Source organism: Phascolarctos cinereus, unplaced genomic scaffold (genome assembly GCF_003287225.1).
Source record: "Phascolarctos cinereus isolate Bilbo 61053 unplaced genomic scaffold, phaCin_HiC Scaffold_5;HRSCAF=322, whole genome shotgun sequence".
NCBI lineage: Eukaryota > Metazoa > Chordata > Mammalia > Diprotodontia > Phascolarctidae > Phascolarctos > Phascolarctos cinereus.
The window spans coordinates 447,514,991-447,536,820 of record NW_027555958.1 but is presented as its reverse complement, the minus strand read 5'-3'; the positions used below and the strand labels follow the sequence as shown (position 1 = coordinate 447,536,820).

General features: G+C 50.5%; 1 protein-coding gene and 1 long non-coding RNA gene across 20 annotated transcripts in view; both read right to left on the bottom strand.

Moving 5' to 3' along the window:
• Positions 1–21,830, bottom strand: part of MAST2 (microtubule associated serine/threonine kinase 2) — a 161,476-nt gene that overhangs the window by 112,917 nt on the left and 26,729 nt on the right. The window contains exons 1-2 of one of the 14 annotated variants that reach the window (XM_020987621.2): positions 7,266–7,641; positions 6,856–6,954 (exon numbers count right to left, since the gene is read on the bottom strand). The exons of 12 other annotated variants lie outside the window; for them this stretch is intronic. In XM_020987621.2, the coding sequence (XP_020843280.1) occupies positions 6,856–6,885 (30 nt within the window). In that variant the 5' untranslated portion in view covers positions 6,886–6,954; positions 7,266–7,641. Of the gene's footprint in view, positions 1–6,855; positions 6,955–7,265; positions 7,642–21,830 lie in introns of those variants that run through there. One more of the 14 variants, XM_020987631.2, reaches the window with a different exon arrangement.
• On the bottom strand, positions 1,974–6,843 carry LOC110209292 (uncharacterized). Of its 6 annotated transcripts, none has more exons than XR_013487422.1 (3): positions 6,489–6,843; positions 4,585–6,399; positions 1,974–3,917 (listed from the first exon to the last, which is right to left on the bottom strand). It is a non-coding gene; the product is annotated as an uncharacterized LOC110209292 (long non-coding RNA). The 6 variants fall into 6 exon arrangements; XR_013487419.1 differs by having other exon boundaries at positions 1,974–5,184; positions 5,361–6,399; XR_002324775.2 differs by having other exon boundaries at positions 1,974–5,443; positions 5,538–6,399.

The window sequence follows — 21,830 nt, the reverse complement described above, 5'->3', positions numbered from 1 at the left end:
TATTTTTAAAATTTATTTTTTTTTCAACATTCACTTTTATAAGATTTTGAGTTCTAGTTTTTCCCCCTCCCTCCCCTGCCTCTCCTCTGACAGCATGCAATCTAATATAGGCTCTACGTGTATAATCATATTAAACATATTTTCATATTAGTTATGTCAACAAACATTTATTAAGTGCCTATCATGTGCCAGGCACTGTGGACTACTCTAACAGCCTTCTAATTGGTCTCCCTGCTGCCAGGCTCTCCACTTACTCACAGCTGGAAAGGTAACTGTCCTCCAGCCCAGGCCTGACCCCTCTGCTCCAAAGCCTTCAGATGTTCCCAGTTACTTTCTCAATAAAACAGGACAAGCTCCTTAGCCAGGCATCTAAGGCCCCTCCTGTCCATTCTTTGTACCTCATTTCACACTTTCCTGTACTTTTGTGTTCTATGACAAAATGAACTGCTGGTCATTCCCTGATCCCTGCTCTTCATTCCCCTCCTCCTTGAAGTCAGCCAGGACATTGCCCAAGCCTGGAAGGTCCTCTTTTACCACCATCTCTCAGAATCCCTGTCTTCCTTCAAAGCTCGGCTCCAATGTCCACTTCTCCAAGAAGCCTGCCCCTTTATGCCTCAAGGGGCTCATCCCTTTCCTTCTTCCACTTTCAGCGTCTGAATTTATCTGTGCACACACTGTGTCCTATCAAGCCCCACAAAAAAATGTAAATGCCTTGAGTGCAAGGCCTGCCACTCCTGTCTTTGTACCCCCAGCAGCCAGTAGGGTATCACCAGGCTGAACATCAGAGGGTCAGCCTACAAGCCAGGTCTCCTGACAGGGGTCTGGGATCTGGGAGCAGAGGAAGGAAAAGGTCAAGGGAAGGACTGGAGCTTAGCAGGCAAGTCTTGCCCCTGGCCTGAATCCAGCCCGCCAAGAGGCACTGCAGAGGTCAAACCCAGCTCCCTCCCCACCCTCAGAGCCCCAGCAGGCCACCCTCAGGGCCCATGGCCTGCACTTCACTGAAGGCAGTCACAAGAAACCACGTCTGGATAGAAAGGATTCTGAAAGGGAAAGAATGCGCTCCGCAGGAGGCAGGAAGCCAGGGTCCTGCAGAGGTCCCATGAAGGCCCTGAAGCCTCCCAGGGAGCCCGAAGACAGTGTCCTTTTTCATGTCACCAGCTCCTTCTCCACAAGGAGCTCCCTAGACAACCCACAAACTGCTTTCCAAAGGGCCCACAGGCAGTGTCATGCCATGAAAAGAGCTCTGGGAACAGAGGTAGAAAGACTTGGGTTCCAATCCCAACTGTGACAAGAGTGCAGGACCTCAGGAAAGTCACTTCATTGGACTGGGCCTCCGCTGCCTCACTTGTCAAACTGAGATCACCGCCGCTGCACGGAAGGCAGTCTCCAAGGTCAGACATCTGGTCTGCAGCCTCTCTCTGTCAAACGCTGTCTGGGTGACCTGAAATCACAGGCCTGGCCCAAAGAAAATGACGTGCTTGACTGAGCTCACAAGAGACAACGAGGGGTAGTGGGCAGGGAGCTAGGGCTGGAGCCAGGAGTCTCCCCTCTGACCACACCGTGCCAGGACCCTTCACCTCCCGGTGCCCCAGGTGCTGACTGGCCATCACTCAAGGGTCTTGACTCGCTAGGAGAGTTCCACAGTTCTGATGCAAAGAAAAACAACTCAGAATAACTCATCTGACAAGAGGCAGTGTGGCCCAGTGGACAGAGCCAGCCTTGGAGTCAGAAAACCCAGAGGTCAAGTCCCACTTCTGACACCAACTGGCGGCTACGTGACCCTGGGCACAGCCTACCAGAGATATCCCAGGTCTGGTTCAAAACCCAATCCAAACCCAGGCTGTGCGAGCCTCCAAGGGGTGCCCCCCACCTCTCCTGCCACAGCAAAAGCATGGTCCAGAGAAAGACCACAGCAGTCCCAGCTCACATCTCTCCAACCACCTTTGGAGGCAGACAATGCAAACAAGAAGAGACCCATTCAAAAAAATTTTTTTAATTTAAAAAAATAACAAAATAACAAAAATAATAATTTTTTAAAAATAGACCCATTCTACCAAAGAAGAATTGAGTTGACAAAAAAAGCCATGACAAGCACAGGCTGAAGCCAGGGGCTGGAGGACGGCAGGTCACCACAGGAGTGGCCGGGAAGATGCCAGGGGGCTGGGTGGCATGTGCACCCCAGGACGCACCAGGGCAAGGAAGAAATATAACCAATAGAGGAACAGAAGCAAGTCCGAGAGAAGGCGCCCAGCCACTGCACAGTGACTGAAGGCACAGACCTTCCCCAAACCAATCAAATCTTCAGCCTAGGTGGGGGAGGCAGCCGAGCAGACAGCCCAGGCACCAAGCTGGGACCAAACTGGCTCTCCCTGCATCTTCCTACCTCTGAAAAATTCCCAGCCTCCAGGCCTCCACCCCAGCCTCTCTCTCCAATCAGAGTGCAGATTCACTGGCTTTTCCTTTTAAGTAAAAGCTGCCCTGAATAATTCTAGCTGCTCAAGCAGAAATTAATGATGTCCATGTCCTGAACACACAGGACGGCAGGCCAGCACATCTCAGGCACAGCTCCATACGTCTCTGCAAGGCTCAGGAAGAATCAACCAGGGAACAAAGGCCAGCAGGATCCCTGGGAGCCCAGAGCTAGCCACCCATTCTCACTCCAGGTTAAGGCAGGGTGAGCTTCACAGCCAGGGACAAGAGCCTGCCACCCTTCAAACCTTAATGTCCTTTTCTGTAAAATGGACATAATTCTTCTACTCTTCACTTCACAAGAAATGGAAAAAGCTCTGGAGAAGAGCAGAGAGAACGAGCCAGAGGACTGGGCTCCTGAGAAGGACAAAAGAACAAAACTGTTCTGACCTCGACGTGCTGCCTCACAATTCTGCCTCTTCGTCCCAGTGGCCCAAGTATGTCCACTTCCCTCAGATCCTAACTGAGCCCCCTGCCTGGCTCTGTCCTTGGCCCTGACACTCCCTTCTGTATCACACTGACTTATGCCCACACCACACCCTCCCCATTCCACTGTCCCCATCAGTGATCCTTCGGTGTCCCTTGGGCAGGGCTGGGCTCTACACAGCACAGTGGGTACTGCATAAATGCTGAGCTGACTCCTTGATCCCAAAGAGAAGAGACCCTGGCCCTGGCTACCTCCTGGAGGGTCAGGGGCCTCTGACTCTGGGCAGCCAAATTAAATGCCACAACCTGACCAGGCAGCTATGCTCTACAAAGTCCTGTGCTAGGCACAGAGGGAGAGAGAAAGAAAACAAAGCCCAGCCCCCAAGAGCTTGCCACCCAATGGGGGAAATGCTATACACAAATAAGACATAAGTCATGAGGTGACAGGTGCAAGGGAGAGAAAGGGTCAGGAGGGAGCTGGGAGCTTGCTGGAGAAGGCAGGCAATCCGAGCAAGCTTTCTGGAAGAGGGAACACCAGCGGCAGATGTGAACGGTCCCAGGGGCGTCAAGTCCAGCCCAGGCATGGCAGACAGAGGGCAGAAGGAGCAGTGAGCCACACCCAGAGAGGGTACAGCCTCAGAGAAGGCTAGCAAGGTCAGCCAGAGCCAAATCATGGAGGGCCCGAGATGCCAAGAAAAGGAATTGAGACTTTACTGAGCAGTAGATGGGGAGAACTGTGATGGAAGTCGGGTGACGAGCAATAATTAAGTGCCAACTGTGTACCCAGCACTGGACTAAGCACTGGGGCTACAAAGACAGGCAGAACCAGAGCGCGCCTGCCCTCATGGAGCTCACAGTCTAATGGGAAAGACCACAAATCAACACCCATGTACATGCGAGACAGAGACAGGGCAACTGGGACGAGCTGCCTGACGGACTCTCGGGGTGGGGTGACACGGGAGGTAGAAGGCATGCCAACTTCCTCTTCAGGGAACTTAGATCCTTGAGGTTTTCTACAGAATCTGGGTTGGGAGGAGAAGAGGAAAGCTGTAGTCCACTCTAATGCAGAAGGCACTGAATGCCACCCCCAGCAAGGAGCCCAGAGTGGCCTCCCTCGGAAATCTGCTTTATGGCTGGATAGCGCTAACCCTACATTTGGTCCACAAGCTGAACCTGGGCCCCCCTGGACCTCGTCTGGCCTCTGGGAGCAGGCTGACCAAGGCCAGCCTCTGCTCCGTAGACAGCCTTTCAAACACCTGAAGATGACCGTCCTGTTCTGCAGGCTACACATCCCTACCTTCGACTGCTGCCCATAAGGCCTGACTCCCTGGTGAGTCCTCTGGACAGACACCAGTTTGTTGACCCAGCCTCCAAAGGAGTGCCATCTTCTGCCTATTGTAGGAAGGAACCCTCTGTGGTCCCAGGCATTTTGCTTAGCCCAAGATGCCAGGAGTTTAGGGTAGCCTTGTCTAATCCTGCTGCTCCCACCCAGTACTGAGAGATGTGTGAGCCTCGGCAGGACTACATGTGGGTATGGGTGTGCTCCGTTACCAGCATGCCCTGATTACATTTCACCTTAATTAGATTTGGGCCATTGTTCTAAGCTGGTCTTCAAGCCAGCTTCCCTGGCTCCCAAATCCGCAGGTTGTAATATGAGCTCTCTCCCCAACTCCCTCTGGGCCAACCCACCTGCTTCATCACCAAGGACAGTGAGGTTCCCGCACAAAGCCACACAGGGAGAAAGCACCATCAGTGGGAAGAAACCCAAGTCCTGACACTGTAGCCACTGAGCCACACTCCCTCTGCCTCAACCAAGATCAGAGAGAGTAAATGCTGGTTCTCCTGATTCCGGGTTTCACAGTTCTGTCAAAGGCACCCCCAAACAGATTTGGGCTTGTCACATGAAAAATGGGCATCTGGGAGGAACTGTTTGGTTCTAAGAAAGAGAAGACACGAACACAGCCAGAGCAAGGGATCAGAAGGATGGGGGATGGCTGCTGGGGTGGGGCGGGGAGTCTGGCAAGGCCCTGCAGAGAGCGTCTCCTGACAAGCCTGGATGCCAAGGGAGACTCCCATCTCCAGACAGCAGAGAGGATCTTCAGCCTGGACAAACCCCGCTGCAGGAGGAGGACAAGGAACCACTTTCTCCGCCAGCCCAGGAGGCAAAAAAAAGGACTCTCGGCAGAGCCAACCACAAGCAGTTTCTGACGCTCAGTGACCCAGGCCTAGCAAGGTGAAGCGAGGCATCAAATGAGGGATGGAGCATCTGCAGCCTTTCCTCTCTAGCCTCTAAAAAAACAAAGAGAAAAATACCAAATGCAAGGCACCAACCAAGTCCTGCAGCCTCTGTCTCCACCCTTCCCGAACGCACCGAAGAACTCCTATGAGCTCAGAACAACACAAACGACTCAGCCTGGCATTCAAGGCCCTCCACAAACCAGCTCCCCTCCCCTAAGCAGCCTTACTGCAGAGCCCCTCTCCATCCAGCTTCTGCTTGAAGGCCCCCCAGGAAGAGAGTGGCCCCTCCACACTGGTTCTGCTGCAAGCACTGATGGGGACACACAAAGACAAAAGAGCCTTAAATGACTGAGGAGGGGGCAGGGTGGCCCTGGCTAAATGACCACACACCCAGGATGGCCTACCCCAGACAAGACCTTCTGGTGGCCCTTCACCACAGCTTCCTTCATCGCTGGGAGGTTTTCTCTTTTATCGCGCTTACATCAGCCTGGGCGATTTTCATAGCTCTCTGATTCGCCTTGTGGGAGAGGGTCAGAACAAGTCTGACCACCCCCCCCCCACACATGACAGTCCTATAAATATTGGAAGGCAGGTCTCACATCATCCCCTTTAGCCTTTGACTCTGAAGAGTCAACATCCCCAGGTCCTCAGATAGCATGGACTCTGGGCCCTCCTCTGGACACCTCAATTTGTCAATGTCCTTCCTAACGGAGGGCAGCTAGGTGGTACAAACACTTACCAGCTGTATGACCCTGGGCAAGTAGTCACTTTGCTCTGTGTGCCTCAGTTTCCTCATCTGTAAAATGGGCTGGAGAAGGAAATCACAAACCAGTCCAGTATCTTTGCCAAGAAAACCCCAAAAGGGGTCACAAAGATTCAGACACGACTCAACAACAAAAACACCTTCCTGACCGGGGGGTCCCAGCCTCGGGCTCTGCTGTGCTTAGCAGGGTCACGCACATCCAAAGGCAGGGGGAGGGTGGGCCACATCTGTTGAGGTAACCAGCAGGCTATCCCACAAGTTCTCTGATGCTGACAGCGAACAGGAAAAGAATATTAAACACTGAATACCTCCAAGATGATGGCGGGAGGGAAATGGACCCTTCCTCTCCTGTTGGGCCTTGACCGTTTGGTAAAATGACCCAGTGACCTGTGACATAAGAACATACCCTGCTCTGTCCGGCTTCCATGCTGAATGTCCCCCAATGTGGCCTCTGGATGATGAATACCCCGAAAGCAGGTCCCCCCTCTAAGACAGCAAGCGGGCTGTGAAGCGCACCGTAACATCACATCAGCCTCTGTCTGATGTGTTTCGCTATCCCCATTTCAGCCCTGGCAAAAAGGTCCCCACTGACCTGGAGAGTCTCTCGGAAAGAGCCTTGTGCCCAGCATACGTAATCAGTGCTGCTGAAATGCCTGGAATGAAGCAGACTGTGAGAGTCACGTGCCAGGCCACAGCTGCCTCTGGATGTGTGGCCCTGGGAACTCCTGCTCCCTGGAGAAGGTCAGCCACAGAGGCTTCTGGGAAAAGGCAGAGGAGAGCAACCCACCCTCACAGCATGGCCTGGAACGTGGCCAGACCGCAAGCCCTGTCACTGGGAGCAAGAGGACTTCTGCCACACCAAGGGGCATCCAATGGACAGACAGAGCACCTGTGGACATCTCTGGTTCATTTGGAGATGGCTATGGGTAGTCCGGCCCGAGGAAAGAAAGCATACTCACCTGTGGGCCACAGCCACGTGGTACCAACATTCAAGGCCTCAGGCCCCTCCAGAGCAGCCAGGAACCCGAGGACTGGGTGCTGATTGCCACAGTTTTGCCCTGGGACACAGAATGAGCTACTGGGAGTGCTGTCTCTCTAGTGGACTTGAGCCACCATGACCCTCGATGCCCCCCTTCCCACCTCCCCCATGCCCTGAGTTCTGTGTAGGAAGCAGATGAATGACACATGCTCCTACTCTAGTAAAGGTCAGGTTTAGAACCAAATAAATGTCTCTTCCATACCACAGTCAGGTGAACTGTACAGAAACATGAGCAGTCCAGACTCAGAGCCAAGTGCATCACCCACACAGACTCCGAGCTCATCCTCCTCACAGCTACTCAAAGGATGCATTCTGCCTCAGAACCCTTACCGCCAGGGCCAGGAGATCAGAGATCCGGAGCTGGAAGGGACCTCCCAGGCCACCAAATCCAGGCCAGAGGCCCCAGGAGGCCTCACGGCTGCTGAGCGGCAGAGCTGGGACCCAAACCTGGTGCTATTTCTACCGTATAGGTAGGTGGGAGGCTGGGGGAGGGAATTCTAAATCCCACACTTAGACGCTACTCCCCAGACATGATGACGGTCCATTTGGCACAGAAGAGATGGCTTCGTTTGGCTGGCACGGGGACAAGAACAGGGCAGTAGGAGAAGAAGGCACGTCCCACTGGGCCACTCCACAGAGGCAGGCCAGAAGAGAAACAAAGGCGGCTCTGGGAAGTGAGGAGTACGGTCTCTCACCCCATCACGTGGCTGGTCCTGGCAGGATTCAGTGGATGACCCAAATATGTAAACAAATACAGGAAATGCCAAACTGATGATTTCATGGACATAACCAGCTTGGGATGGAGGCAAAGGGCTGCTTCGACATTAAAAAGAGCTAAATAAACAGTGGGCTCTCAAGGCTAAACACCCAGGCCATGGAGGGCAGATGCCAGGCTCTGAGTCCCAGGCTAGACACCCAGGTGGGACAGAGGGGAGGACTCCAGGGACTCTGAAAAGCTGGGGTCAGGAAGGCACAGGCTGAGGCCAGACGTGCCAGAAGCAGGGACCAGGCAGGCTGAATGAGGATGCCAGCCAGCCACTCTGTGCAGAATGGCAGCTCTTTGCTACCAGTCAATCCCCTAACCTGGACCATATCCGCATCTTTCCACCTTCTCCACAAGACCCACTGGAGAGCTTTCTGAAACCCAGCTGGCCTAGCCTGATGGTAATGGCTCTTACAAAGTAGAGGAGAGTCCGTATGGCAGGACCCATCCAGAGGCAGCCAGGCCAGCTCTTGGGAACATACACAGAGAGCTCGCTAAAAGCAAACTGATGGAACTAAATTCAGGGAACTGAAAACAGAGAAAAGGTAATGAACATTCTCTGGGCACATGAGGGCTGGGGGAGTCCAGAATGCCACGTACATCACCAGCCCCAAGTCACAGAACTAGCAGCTCAGGCCAAGCTGCCTTCCTTTCTTACAAGGGAGGGTTCAATGGGTGTGGGGCAGTGGAGGGTGATGTAATATTCAGAAATGCCTTCGATGTAAAAATAAAAGGCACCCAAAAAGTTGTTTTTTTTAAATAGGTAAAAGAAGAGAAAGGGGGAAAATATGCCTGGCTTTTGGGGGTAGAAGACAATAATGTGATCTTGGGCTTCATTAAGAGGATGGAGAGAAGTGGTGAACCTGCTCTTCCCTGCCCTGCTGGACTCACTTCTTGGTGCCATAGTTTAGGAAGGATATAGATATATCTAGAGGAGAGTGACCAGGAATGGTGAGGGGCCTGAAAATCACAGAATTAAGGTCAAGTCACCAAACCTACTACGTGCCAGGCACGGTGTTAAATGCTGGGGAGACAAAGAAAGGAAGAAGCAGCTTAGACAGCATGCCAAGGAACAGCCAAGAGGCCAATGTCACTGGAGTGGGGCAGGGGCGGGGGGCCCCTTCGAGGTATACAAAGACTAGAAAGGCTAAAAGGGAACAGGGCTCAGAAGGACCTTAAAAGCCAAACAGAGGATTTTCTATTTGATCCTAGAAGTAAGAGTGAGCCCCCCAAGTTTAATGAGTATCAGACCAGATCTTCAGGAAGATCACTGTAGCAGCTGGGTAAAGGGTAGAATGGAGTGGAGAGAGACTCAAGGCAGGCAGACCCAGCAGCAGGAAGTTACAACAATGCAGGCATGGAGAAGGAGGTGTGCACGAGGGTTGGTTCTAAGGCACCACAGACAGAACCTGGCGACGGTCACATGAGGGGGTGAGGAATCAAAGATGATGCCTAGGATGCAAGCCTGTGGGACTAGGAAGGGATGATGGTGTCCTCAACAGGAACAGGGCAGTTCGGAAGAGGAGAGGGTTTGAGGGAGGCGGAAAGATAATGAATTCCGGTTTGGACAGGCTGAGTTTAAGATGTTCTGCAAACATGAAACTGGAGGTCAAGAGAGAGTTTGGGGTTTCTTTAAAAAACACACATACACTACTGGACGTTGAGGTTTATCTGGCCTCCGGTTCTGGGCAGGGAAAGCTGTTCAGGGCAGACGGGGCCCCTATCTTTTCACTGAACTAGAGACCAGGGAAGGTAAGGGCTGGGCCACATACACTCTCATCTCTCCAACTAGCCACTGAGTCCTGACATCCAGAAGAAAGGCCATGTAGGTCCTCTGGGGAAAGGTCTGTCCTAGTGGAGCAGAGTTAAGATGGCAGAGTGAGAACTTAGCAACTCTGATACAGCTCCCCAAGAACCTCTTCCTCAATGACCCAAAATATTCTGAGCAGAAAGTCAAGAAAAAAAAAATCACTGAGTCATTCTTCCAACCCAGAAGAGCTTAGGGAGATAGACAGAGAGGTCTGTAGACTCCAGGATGGGGGACAGCCAGGAGTCCGGCACAGTGGAAGGAAGTGGCACCGGGGGGTGGCAGCAGTGGCATCAGGGAGCAGCTCAGTGCCCCAGGATGGTGTGGGGACGGAAAACTTGGGCAAAAAGAAACACCAAGAGACCCCTATACTAGCATTAGGTGTAGGATCAGATGTCATTTGGCAGCTCTGTCACCAATTAGCCGGTTCTGTGTCTCAGTTCCAGGACAGAGAGCAGCAGTCCTGGTCACAAGCAAAGGGAATCCCGGCTTGCAAGGTGCTGACGTCCCAATGCGGAGAGGGGAGACAAAGGGGAGCATGACCAGGGGAATGACAGGCAGGGATGGCAAGAGGAAATAAAGGCTAGAGGACTGGCCCACATCCTTTTTCAGCAATAGTCATGTGGACTTTGTCACTGTGCCCAGAGTTAGACACAGGAAGGGACACGGAAAAGCAAATACAGTGAATGAACATCGGCAGTCAGAAAAGATGGAGACTGGAGGCCAGAGTGCAGAAGCATGCTCTCAAGGTGGGAGAGTGGAGAGAATCCATTAAGCTCCTACTGTGAGCCAGACACTGGGCTGGGACTTGAGATACAAAGAGAAAAGGAAACCAGCACCTGCCCTTAAGAAGTTTATACTGCTGGGGGCAGCTAGGTGACACAGTGGATAGAGGACTAGCCTTGGAGTCAGGAGGACCTCAGACACTTGATACTTACTAGCTGTGTGACCCTGGGCAAGTCATTTAACCCCACTGCCTGCCCCCACCCCCCAAAAAAGTTTATACTGCATTAGACAAAAATAACAGTTACACAGAAAACAGAATAAAACTATATGCAAAAACTGTATGTGCAAAGCATGCAGTACAAAGTGATCTCTTTGTTGAAGGCACATGCAATTGCAGTGATAAGGTAGGTTTCCTATAAATAAATAAATGGATGGATGGATAGACAGACAGACAGACAGATAAACAGAAGCTGGAAAGAGGGAGAGGGATTTCTATGGGCAGCACCATAGTGCTAAAATGAGCAGGAAGTAGCATAGAGACCTGGTTCTGGACAAGAGAAGGTATCAGAGCCAAAGCACCCAGGGATAGAAACCAAGGTTGTGGTGGGGGAAAGGGGAAAGAAGGTGCTAGTCAGGATGTAAGCTCCACAGTGAGGAGATGGCCGGGAAGATTAACAGATAGGACGTAAGCCCTTTGAAGGAAGCTGGGCATTCTAGGGATAGAAATGAGGAGAGAAACCATTCCAAGCATGAAGGATAGCCAGTACTGTTTGTATTCGATCCTGGAGAAAATGAAGGGAAATTACATCCAATTACATGGCAATAAAAGTACAAGCTTTAGTAAAATGGATGAATATTCTCAAAATTACAGAATGCCCAGATTAACAAAACAGAAGATGGAGAATCCAAAGCACTCAATCTCAGAAGGGGGAATGAACAAGTCATAAAGGAAAAAAACTATGGTCTAGACAGATTCACAAGTGAATTCTATCAAATATTTTAAAATAACTCCTATTATGTGTGAACTACTTGCAAAAATACAGAAACCACCAAACTTCTTCTATGTGACAAATATGATTATGTTCTCCAAGCTAGAGAGAGATAAAGCCAACAAAGAAAACCACAGAAGTGATCATAAAAGAAGCTTTAGACAATCTTGATCAATTACATAAAATACTAAAGCTTTTACACAAATAAAACCAGTGCATACTTTCATTTGTCAAACACTCACAATATACTAGGCACTGAGCAGGTATAATCAGAAGAATATATATGTATGGGGTGGGAGGTGAGGAAAACTTCGCACTAATACCACAGATAAAATTCGGCATGCGCAAGTGAGCAGAACTGAAACGATGCATACAATAATATTAAACTTTAAGAGAACTAAGGATTCTCCGTCTCCCCTCTCATACCGCTTCAGGTCAGGTCGTCACCAGCTCTCACCTGGACTGCTCTGCTGGTGCTGCTGCTGCTGCCCCAAGAGCCTTCTATTCTAGTCTCCGGGCTGTCACCTCTCTAATCCATCCTTCACATACCTGCCAAACTGGTATGGACAGAGCACGAGGCTCAAGAAAAGAGGCAGCAGGCGGCGAGGTGGGAAGAGCACTGCGAGTCAGGAAGACCTGAGTTCAGATCCAGCTTCAGAAACTTACTCCCTAGGAGACCCAGGGCAAGTCATAACTTCTTTATGCCTCAGTTTCCTTAAGTGTAGAATGGGGATATTGACAGCACCTACTTCGCAGGATGGTTGTGAGAATAAAATGAGGCAAAATTTCTAAGTGATACAGTCTTTCCAAACCTTAAAGTACTATATACATGGCTAGTCATTACATAAATAGAGCTATTAAGTAGTTCCTTCTTGCCTCTATGTAAAAAAAAAAATTCTCAAAGAGCCATTCCCCAATTGACAAATGGTCCAAGGGTGTGAACAAGCTGCTTTCCAAGTAAGAAATTCAAGCTATGAATAGCCATGTGAAAAAAGTTATCTAAATCAGTAATAATTAGAGAAATGCAAGTTAAAAGAAGTCTGTGGTGCCACCTCCTACCCTTCTGAATGGTTACGTGGACAAAAAAGAAAATGACAAATGCCAGAAGGGAACAATGACACTGACTGGCCCAGCCACGGTGGAAAGCAATCTGGCTCTGCGCGCCAAAAGCTGTTCCACTGTACAGAGCCTCTGACCCCAGCATACTGCCACGAGGTTTGCACCCCAAAGAAAGTGAAGAGAGAAACTACTGAGGGCAGCTCTTTTCACAGTGGCAACGCTGGACACTGAGGAGATGCCTGCTGATTGGGAATGGTGGAACAAGCAGACGAATATGATGTAATATTGTTGTGCTGTGAGAAATAATGAAGGGCATGGTTTTAGAAAAACCTGGGAAGATTTATAGAACTGATGCAGTCATATGAGTAAAACCAGGAGAACAAATACCAGCAATATTGCAAGACAAAAAAACTCTGAAAGAAACTCCAATCAATCCAATGACCAATCACAGGTCTAGAACACTCATGAAGCACGCTGCCCACCTCCAGAGAGAGAGGTGAGACGCAGAGGGCAGACTGAGTCATAGCCAATGTGGGAATTTGCTTTGCTTGACTAAATAAGTTAGGTTTAATTTTTCTTGCTTTCTTTCTGAGGGGCAAAGGGGATGAGATAGGAGGGAGAAAATTCAGATCTGAAAAGAAAAGAAAATTTAAATTTAAAAAAAATTTTAATTTCAAAAATAATAAAAATAAAAAATTTTCAGTTTAGCATTTGAAGTCTTTCACAATGTAGCCCTAATATACTTTCCTGACTCAAATTAACATTAAGTCCAGTCACATTGTTTCCTTTCTAGCCCACTGGCCAGCTGGCATTTTTCCACGAATGGCATATCATTTCCCCTCTTCAATGAGCCACCACACAGGTTCCATCCCTGCTCACCTTTGCCTCCTAGAATCCCCATCTTCCCTTTAAAGCCCAGCTCAGATACCCCCTCCTACATGACGCCTATCCTGATTCCCCACCAAATGACTTTATATAGTCTCTTATTTGTATACAGTTTATTTCTTCCCTTAGAATGTCAGCTCCCTGAAGGTAGGCCTGGTTTCGCTTTGGTGTCTATCCCAAAGACTTTCACTGGTCTGGCACACAGAAGGTATTTGATAAGTTTTTGCCAAATGGACTCCAGATTCATTTCCCTTGTTCACCAAACATCTCAAATCACATGAATTCATTTGAAAGTGGGACAGTAATTCTGCGGGCCACCAAACTCCTGCCTTTCTGGCCTCTGCTCCTCTCCCCTCAGGCTGGGGGGGAGATCTAAGCAACCCATGCTTCCACTGCCTCGGGAGCAGGAAGCCAGGGTCTCGATGGCCCCTTACTGCCCTGCCCCAGACAGTCACCAGAGGGCAGCAGAGCCGCATCCTGTCTACCAAACCACCCGGCCTGAATTCCCATCCCACTCGTCCTGTTTCCTGCTGCTGTTCAGAGATGCACAGAATTCAAGAGCTGGAATCCAGACCTGAAAAGAATCCCTCCTACCCCAACATACTGGACATCCAGCCCCTGACTGAAGAACCCCACCCCAAAGAAGAGGAGGCCCACTCTGCTCTGGAACAACACTCACGGTTGGAAAATGCTTCTGGACGTGAAGCCGAAATCACTCTTTGGACCTGCACGACCTCCCTCTGCTCAAGCAGGTCTGACTCTGTCTCTCCTCTACTCAATCGACTCTAACTGCTCCCAGTTACCTCCAGGATCCCAAAGAGACCCCTCGGTGTAGCTTGGAAAGCCCTGCCCCACGTTCCAGCCTCCCTGGACTCGGCCCATCGCACTTGGTTCCAACCAAACTGTCCTTGGCTCTGTAAGCCTCACCTGCCACCCCCCATCTCCCACCGCCATGCCTTTGCATTTGTACTAGCCAGCACCTAGGTGGAAAGGCAACCCCTCCGCTAAGAGAGAGCTCAGCCACCATCTTCTACGCCAAGACTTCCTGATCTCTACTCCTCACTAGCCTCCCTTCTACTTTACCCCACTGCGCTCCGTTGTATTTATTCTCTTTATACTTACTCTGCAGAGACTTCTAGAGAGCTTGTCCCCCTCACCCTCACCCCCATCACTACCACTTAGACTATCAGCCTATTGGGAAGAGGCCCCTTTCCTCCTTTGCCTTTGTCATCCCAGAGCCTGCTGTGCTACCCCCAACCCCAAGGAGGCTTAATCAGGGTTCAGGGATTGATTGAATTCAGCTTCCCCCAACTACTCCTGGTTCTGCCCTCCTTCCCACTGATCAGAAGGCAGCTCTTACATTCTGCAAGTTTTCTCTTCTCCAGGACAAATGTTGCTATTTCCTTTGACCAACCAATCTTTCTATGTGTCAGCCTTGCAGCCCATGCAGTCTGCCCCACTTTCTTAAGGACCCTCTCCTGGGTGCCTGAAAATGAGCCAAACACTCCCCAGAGCCAAGGACAGAAAAGCTATTCCTTCCCGGTTCCTGGAAGCTTCACGCAGCCCACGAGGACGCTAGCTTTCTCAGCTCCCACATTACACTGTCAGCTTACAAGAGTTCGCAGTGCCTGCTCTTAGACCCCCAGATCCTTTTCAGACAAACTGCTAGGCAGCCTTCCCCCTTACTGTACAAGTCTGACCCTGTCACTCTCTTCTCAAGAACCTAGAGTGGATCCCTACTGCCTCAGGGACAAAATATCAGCCTCTCAATACTGTCAACATGTTAGTCGATAAACATTTATTAAACACCTACTATGTGCCAGTCTTTGTCCTCAGGGAGCTCACAATCTAATGAGAGAAAAACATGCCAACAAATATGTACAAAGAAGATGTACTGAGGATAAACAGGAAACAATCAACAGAGGGAAGGCCCTGGGGAAGGCTCCCTGTAGAAGGTGGGAATTAAGCTGGGACCTGAAGAAAGCCAGGGAAGCTGGGAAGTGAAGGTGGGGAGAGAGAGCATGTCAGGCAGGGAGCACAGCCAGAGAAACCACACAGAGATGAGACACGGAAGGCCTTGTAAGTGCAACAGCCAGGAGGCCAGTGTCACTGGGTCTAAGAGTCAAGTGTCAAGAGACTGGAAAAGGAGGAGGGGCCAGGTCAGGAAGGGCTTTGAATGCCAGAGCATTTTGTGTTTGATCCTGGAGGCATTAGGAACCACTGGAACTGACTGAGTAGGAGAGTGGTATGATCAGACCTGAGCTTTAGGAAAATCCCTTTAGTGGCTGAACGGAGGATGGCCTGGAGTGGTGGGAGACTTGAGGCAGGCAGACTCCCCTAACAGCTATTGCAATAATCCAGATGTGAGGTGATGAGGGCCTCCACCAAAGGGGGGTGGGGTGCTCAGAGGAGAGACGTTGCAGAGGTGAAATCTCCAGGCCTTGGCAACAGCTCACATATGGGGGGTGAGTCACAATGAGGAGCTCAGGACAACTGGTGGTGAGCCTGAGGACCCAGAGGAGGGTGAGTTCATTTTGGACATTTTTAAGATGTCCGGAGACGTGAGACTGGAGTTCAGCAGAAAGGCTGGAGACCTAAGCAGGTCAGAGAGTCATCAACATAGAGACGTCCCATGAAGATGCCGCAAGCATTTATTAAGCACTTACTATGTGCCAGACTGGGCTGAACCCTGAGAACAAAAACGGGACCAAAGGTCAGCCCAGACCAAAAGTGGCTGCCATTCCAACAAGGGAGGAGAACACGCCTTTCCCATCATGCCCTTCCATCAGGCCTTTCCCAGACACTCTCTTTCCTCAGACAGTGTCCAAAGAGTGAAAGCTGCTTGAGGGCAAGAGCTCTTTTTAGCGTGTACCCCGAGGACTAAGGAGCATGGCTCATTCCAGCGAGCCCACCAGAGGCTTGGGCTGGATTGAGCCAGTCCACACAAGCACCACGAGGGAGAAGCTTCTCTCCATTCACAGAGGAAGGCCGCTCAGGACATCACCATAGTCCATCTCTGCGGGCCTGGTATGGAGCCCAGGCCTTGGGGTGGAGGGGGCAGGCACTTCAGGAACGTTGGGTAAACTGGTTCAGCTACATTCTAAGAACCATGCCCATAGGGGCCAGGTGAAAACAAGCCACAAAGTTTGGAGTCGCATCTGGCAGAAGGCCCCAGCCACAGCTCTGCACCTCCCCACCCCACACCCACTACCAGAAGACCACATGTTGACACCTCGCTTCGAGAAATCCAGGGACAATTCCCCAGCATTCATCATTGCTGCCTGAGCACTCTATTATAAACCAGGTAAAAGAGCAACTGTTAAGCACCCACTGTACCATGGGAAAAGGACAAAGGTTGCTCTGGTAAGAGCTCTGTGGAACTTGGCCCCCGCCATCTAGACATCTTTCCCCCTCTTGCCCACTGCAGATCACGCCTCGTTCCTGCTCCCCCTCCTCTCCCTCCTACACATGCAGACAGGTCAATCTCCCAAACGCACAGCTCGGGCCCCACGCTGAAGCGCCAGGACTTCCAAAGAAAGGGCCTTGGGGTCAAGCCATCTGGACACCAGAAGAGTGGAGAAGCATAGGCCGTGAGAGCCGCCTTCGAGTATGTGAAAGGTTGTCCTGTTTGACAAGGATCAATCTTGTTCAGTGTGACCCCAAAGGGCAGAACCAAGAGCTGGGGGGCGGAGGGGCAAAGAGGCAGGATGCGTCCTTCCTAACCAGGAGAGCGGTCCCACAGTAGGAAGAGCTGCCTGAGGACAGAGCTGGTTGCCTCTCCCTGGAAATCCGGGAGCTGAGAGATTTTTGATTACGTAAAGGCTGGACAGGGTGACCTCCTTCCAACTCCTGGACTCTGTGATTCAATAGCATTCTGCTCCTTCCATGAAGCCTTCCAGGATGCCAAATGGACATGATCTCTGCTCATAGCACTGAGTATGCCCCTATACATGGATAATACCTAGCTGAGAGGACACTGATCTACAGACCTCTCATTGCCTCTCTGCTCACAGTGAAAAGCCCACTGATCTTGGGACCAGAGGAGCCAGAGGGTACCCCTCCTCCACAGCTGCTCCTTCCAGGGAGGACTGTGGAGTGGACACCTGACTCCCTCACCCAATGTTGTCTGACATCACACTAGCTTTTTCCTGCCATCCCTCCCCCGAAAATGATTCACACTGAACTTGCAATGACACAAAATCCTGAAAAAGTTTTCAGACAAAACACTGTCAAGCCTCACCTCCCTCATCTTGGATCTATTAAGTGGATCTTCTGAACCCCAGTAGAAGAATTTACATTTTTTTAATCAAATTTAAATTTGATTTAAAATAATACTCTCATCTGTCAAGTGTCTCCCACATCCTGATTCTGTCACCCAAGGTCTCTCCCAGCCAACTGAATGAGCTACCATCTCTGCCTTCAGTTAAATTATGGATGAAAATGTGAAACTCCACCAACTGAAGCACAGATTCTGGGACATTCCCCTGGAGACCTCCTCCAGAGCTGACATTAAATCATTAATGACTACTGTTGGGGCCTGGTCATTCAACGGGTTCTGAATTCACATAAAAGTATCGTAGTTGTAGTACAGAGGCGTCCAACAGGTAACTGAGAAATAAATACAAATACAGCACAACATAGAAAATGTTAATTCGTGGGTTTCTAAGATCATTTCTATTTTGGTTTCATACCACAAGTCTAGAATAAACCTCCCCATCTCATCCACAAGAGGAGTAGGAGAGACTGTGCCAAATGCACACTCCTCCACTCTCTGATCTACCCGTTCAGAACTTGTCCAAAAAAGAACGAGGTCAGTCTCCCAGAACCTGGTCTTGCCATGGCTGACTCTGAATCCTTTTCTACACTGACTAAATGCTTCCTCTGTGTCAAGGGACATAAAGAAAGTTACAAAACAACAACAAAAACCAAAACCCACAGTCCCCACCTCGAAGAGCTCACTAATCAGGGAAACAAGTGTCCACAACCAGATATCGTTTGTCTTTTGTTTTCAAAGAGGACCAGTGACATCACGTGTGTGAGCCAAATTTAAGCAGAGCTGCACAGTCCTCAGCCTCGCTGTCCCTTCCAAAGTCATCCAAGTCCAGCGGCAGGACAGAAGTCAAGACGACTGGCGATGGCCCAGGATGCAGCGGATGACCTTAGCATCTCTGATGTCTGACCAAGCTCTAGGTGTTTGATAGCACCAACTTCATCTGCCTTCATGGCCACTAGAACAAACTGTTCTCACTCACCCATTCTGCCGGGGAAAGTCTTCACACACTTGAGGCAGACACCCCCTAACTCATCCAATGGGTTTGAGGCCTGTCGGATATCCTTGGCCTGGCTTATCCCGTCTGCTGAGATGGTTTCCTGGGGCATGGCTGCTGCACATGCTAAAGGTTCTTAGAGCCACAGGTGAGAGCTGGATGGTGGGGGGACACCAAAGATGGATGAGCACCCCTGAAAAGAGTTTGGCAAGCTCTCCCACAGCAAAGGTGTTAGTCTCCCTGGACAACTCCATATACCCATCACTATATGCATACAAAATAAACACAATGTAAATGGAAGAAAATCTCCAAGGGAAAGCACTAGCAGTTGGGTGTGGAGGGCTGGGAAAGGGTCCTGCAGCAGGTAGGATGGGAGCTAAGTCTTGAAGGAAACCAGGGAAACCAGGGGATAAAGACAAGGAGGAAGAACATTCCAGGCAGAGGAGACAGCCGGTGCAAAAGTAAGGAGGTAGGAGATTAGCAGATAGGGCATGTATTCAAAGACAAGTAAGAACTGGATGGGACAGCACGTGGGAAGGAGTTAACTATGGCGATTCAGGGCTAGTGGTACCCAAGTACTGAGGATGACACGTAAGTCCCAAGTCTAAATAACCAGGAGAATGGTAGTACCTCTAATAGTAATAGAGAAGTTAGGAAGAAAGGAAGGTTTGAGGGGAAAGAGAATGAGTTCTGTGTTCGACATACTGACTTTGAGATCCCTGTGGGGACACTAGTACAGCACGTCTAAATAGCAGCTGGTGACAAGGGACTGATTGGAGCTCAGCAGAGCAGCTGGGACTGGGTGTCAAGATTAGCAATCCTCACGCACACCCTCTGACCCAGCAATGACACTCCTAGGTCTGTACCCCCAAGAGATCATACAAACGGGAAAAGGACCCACGTGTACAAGAATGCTTATAGCAACTCTGTGGTGGCCAAGAATTGGAAATTGAGGGGATGCCCATCAATTGGGGAATGGCTGAACAAGTTGTGGTATATGAATGTAATGGACTATTATTGTTCCATAAGAAATGATGAGCAGATGGACTACAGAAAAGCCTGGAGACTTGTATGGTCTGATGCTGAGTGAAGTGAGCAGAACTAGGAGGACATTGTACACAGTAACAGCCACGCTGTGTGATGACCAACTTGGACAGACTTCGCTCATAACAGCAATGGATCTAAGACAATTCCAAAAGACTCATGATGGAAAATGCTATTCCCACTCAGAGAAAAAATTATGGAGTCTGAAGATTGAAGCATACTGTTTTTCCTTTTTTTTTTTCTTTTTCATGGTTTTTCCCTTTGGTTCTAATTCTTCATTATAACATGACTAACGTAGAAGTATGTTTAATGTGATTGTACGTGTAGAGCCTATATCAGATTGCATGCCATCTTGGGGAAGAGGGAGGGAAAGGGGTGGGAGAAAATTTAACTCAGAATCTCATAAAAGTCAATGTTGAAAACCAAAAATAAATATTTTTTTAAAAAGATTAGCAATCATCTAACATAGAGATGATTATTGGACCCATGGGAGCCATGAGTCCCTGAGTGAGATAGTAGAGAGGAAAAGAGAAGGGGCCCAGGAGAGAGCCCGAGACCACCTCATGGTCAGTGTGTGACCTGGAGAGCTGAGGAGTGGTCAGACAGCACTTGGAGGCTTGCAAAGTGCTTTAAGGGCATTGTCTCCTCATCCCTCCAGCCGCCATCCTCCCAGGCTCCTCCTGCAAACTCAGAATCAGCCTTGACCCTCACGCCCCATCTCACCCTCTGCCCCTCTGACGGGAGGGTGGAGCCATGAATGGCTCAGGAAATGGAAATGCAAACAGGAGAGCTGTGCCCTCCTGCCCTCATTCCCTGCCGCTACCCTGTTTGGGCCTTTTTGGCTTCTCCACCCACTGGGCACCTCCCATCTCCCCCTCCCCCCTCTGGTTTTTCAGCCTTCCTTTGTGTGTTGCCTTCACTCCCTTGGTTCTAAGCTCCTCAAAGGCAGGAACTGTCTTTCTTTTTCTCCTCTGTGTCTGTAGCAGCTTAGCACAGTGCCTGGCACATAGTAGGTGCTTAAAATATTTACTATTGGCTTTTCTCAATTGATCTTCACAACTACCCTGACAGGTAGTTGCTGTCATCCCCATTTTACAGATGAGAAAAGGGTCCTCCATCTAGCAAGCAGCAGAAGCAGGATTTGAGTCTTCCTGACTCCAAATCCAACACGAACCAGGAGAGAAGGCTCATAAAAGCCTGGAGGAGAATAAGCAGTGGGAGGGGCAGGCGGATCTGCAGCAGGATGCCGGGGATGCTGGGGATGTCAAGGATGCCAAGGAGTAGTGCTGAGGGGAGACGGGAACGGGCTTGGACATGAGCAGCTGGAGGCTTACAATCACTGCAATGGGGAGGGTGTGGTGAGCAGGAGAAGCCAACTGCTGACAAGTGAGGCCAGCTGAGCATCAATGGATGAGGAGAGGTCTACTGAGGAAGGCCATGACCATGCCCCCCCCCCCCCGACATCCAGCTTCACAACGGGTGGTAATCCGTGTCCTGGGAGGGCCCCCTCACCACCAAGAGGGGCAGAGAAGCTCTAGGAGCCTGGTCAGGGGCAGTGGGGCTGGGTCTGAGCTGGAGAAGGTCCCCAAGGGTAGGGGAGGGCTCTCATCCACAGCTGGTCACCAATGTGCTACCACTGGAGAAGGCCTCGAGGGCCATCCCTTTAAAAACAAGAAATGAAAACCACCTCAACAGGCCGGAATGTAAAGTCATCGTTCCTGTCCCGTTCTCTGAAGATCCTCCCGGCATCCTGGAAGGCAGCAGCTCCACAAGGTCAGCCACCAGCTCCTGCAGACTGGGGCTCCAGGTCCTCTTCTCCCCCTTACCCCCCAACTTGTGCAGGGCACCCCCTCACTACTCAACAACCTGGTTCTCACGTTTCTTCTGCAGAGATCTCCTCTCTCATTAACTGGAGGGCCCAGCTCCACGTGGCCATGGCAGCAGTGGGCCTGTCCCCCCAACATCAATGTGAACACCCACTCAGCCCCCTGACACCACTCACAGGGCCCTAGACTTGCAGCTGGAAGAGATCACAGAGGCCATGAAGTCCAAGGTCCTCATTCTACAGGAGGAAAATGAGGCATGCTGCTGGATCTGCCCATAGTCACAGAGCTAAGGAGTGGAGCTGAGAGTTGAATCCAGGTCTTCCTGACTCCACATCCCGTTCTTCCCACCCTCCCATGATGCTGCCTCTTCAAGGAGGCATGACATACTCTTAGATTCATCCTGCTCCCTTCCCTGTTTCTATCATTGTCCGTGTCTTTTTAAAAGTCGGCCCGAGGCTCTACAGTACAAGGTTAGAAGCCAGGGGATGAACCTGGCGAGGGCTGCCCCAAGGAAGGGGTACCTCCTATC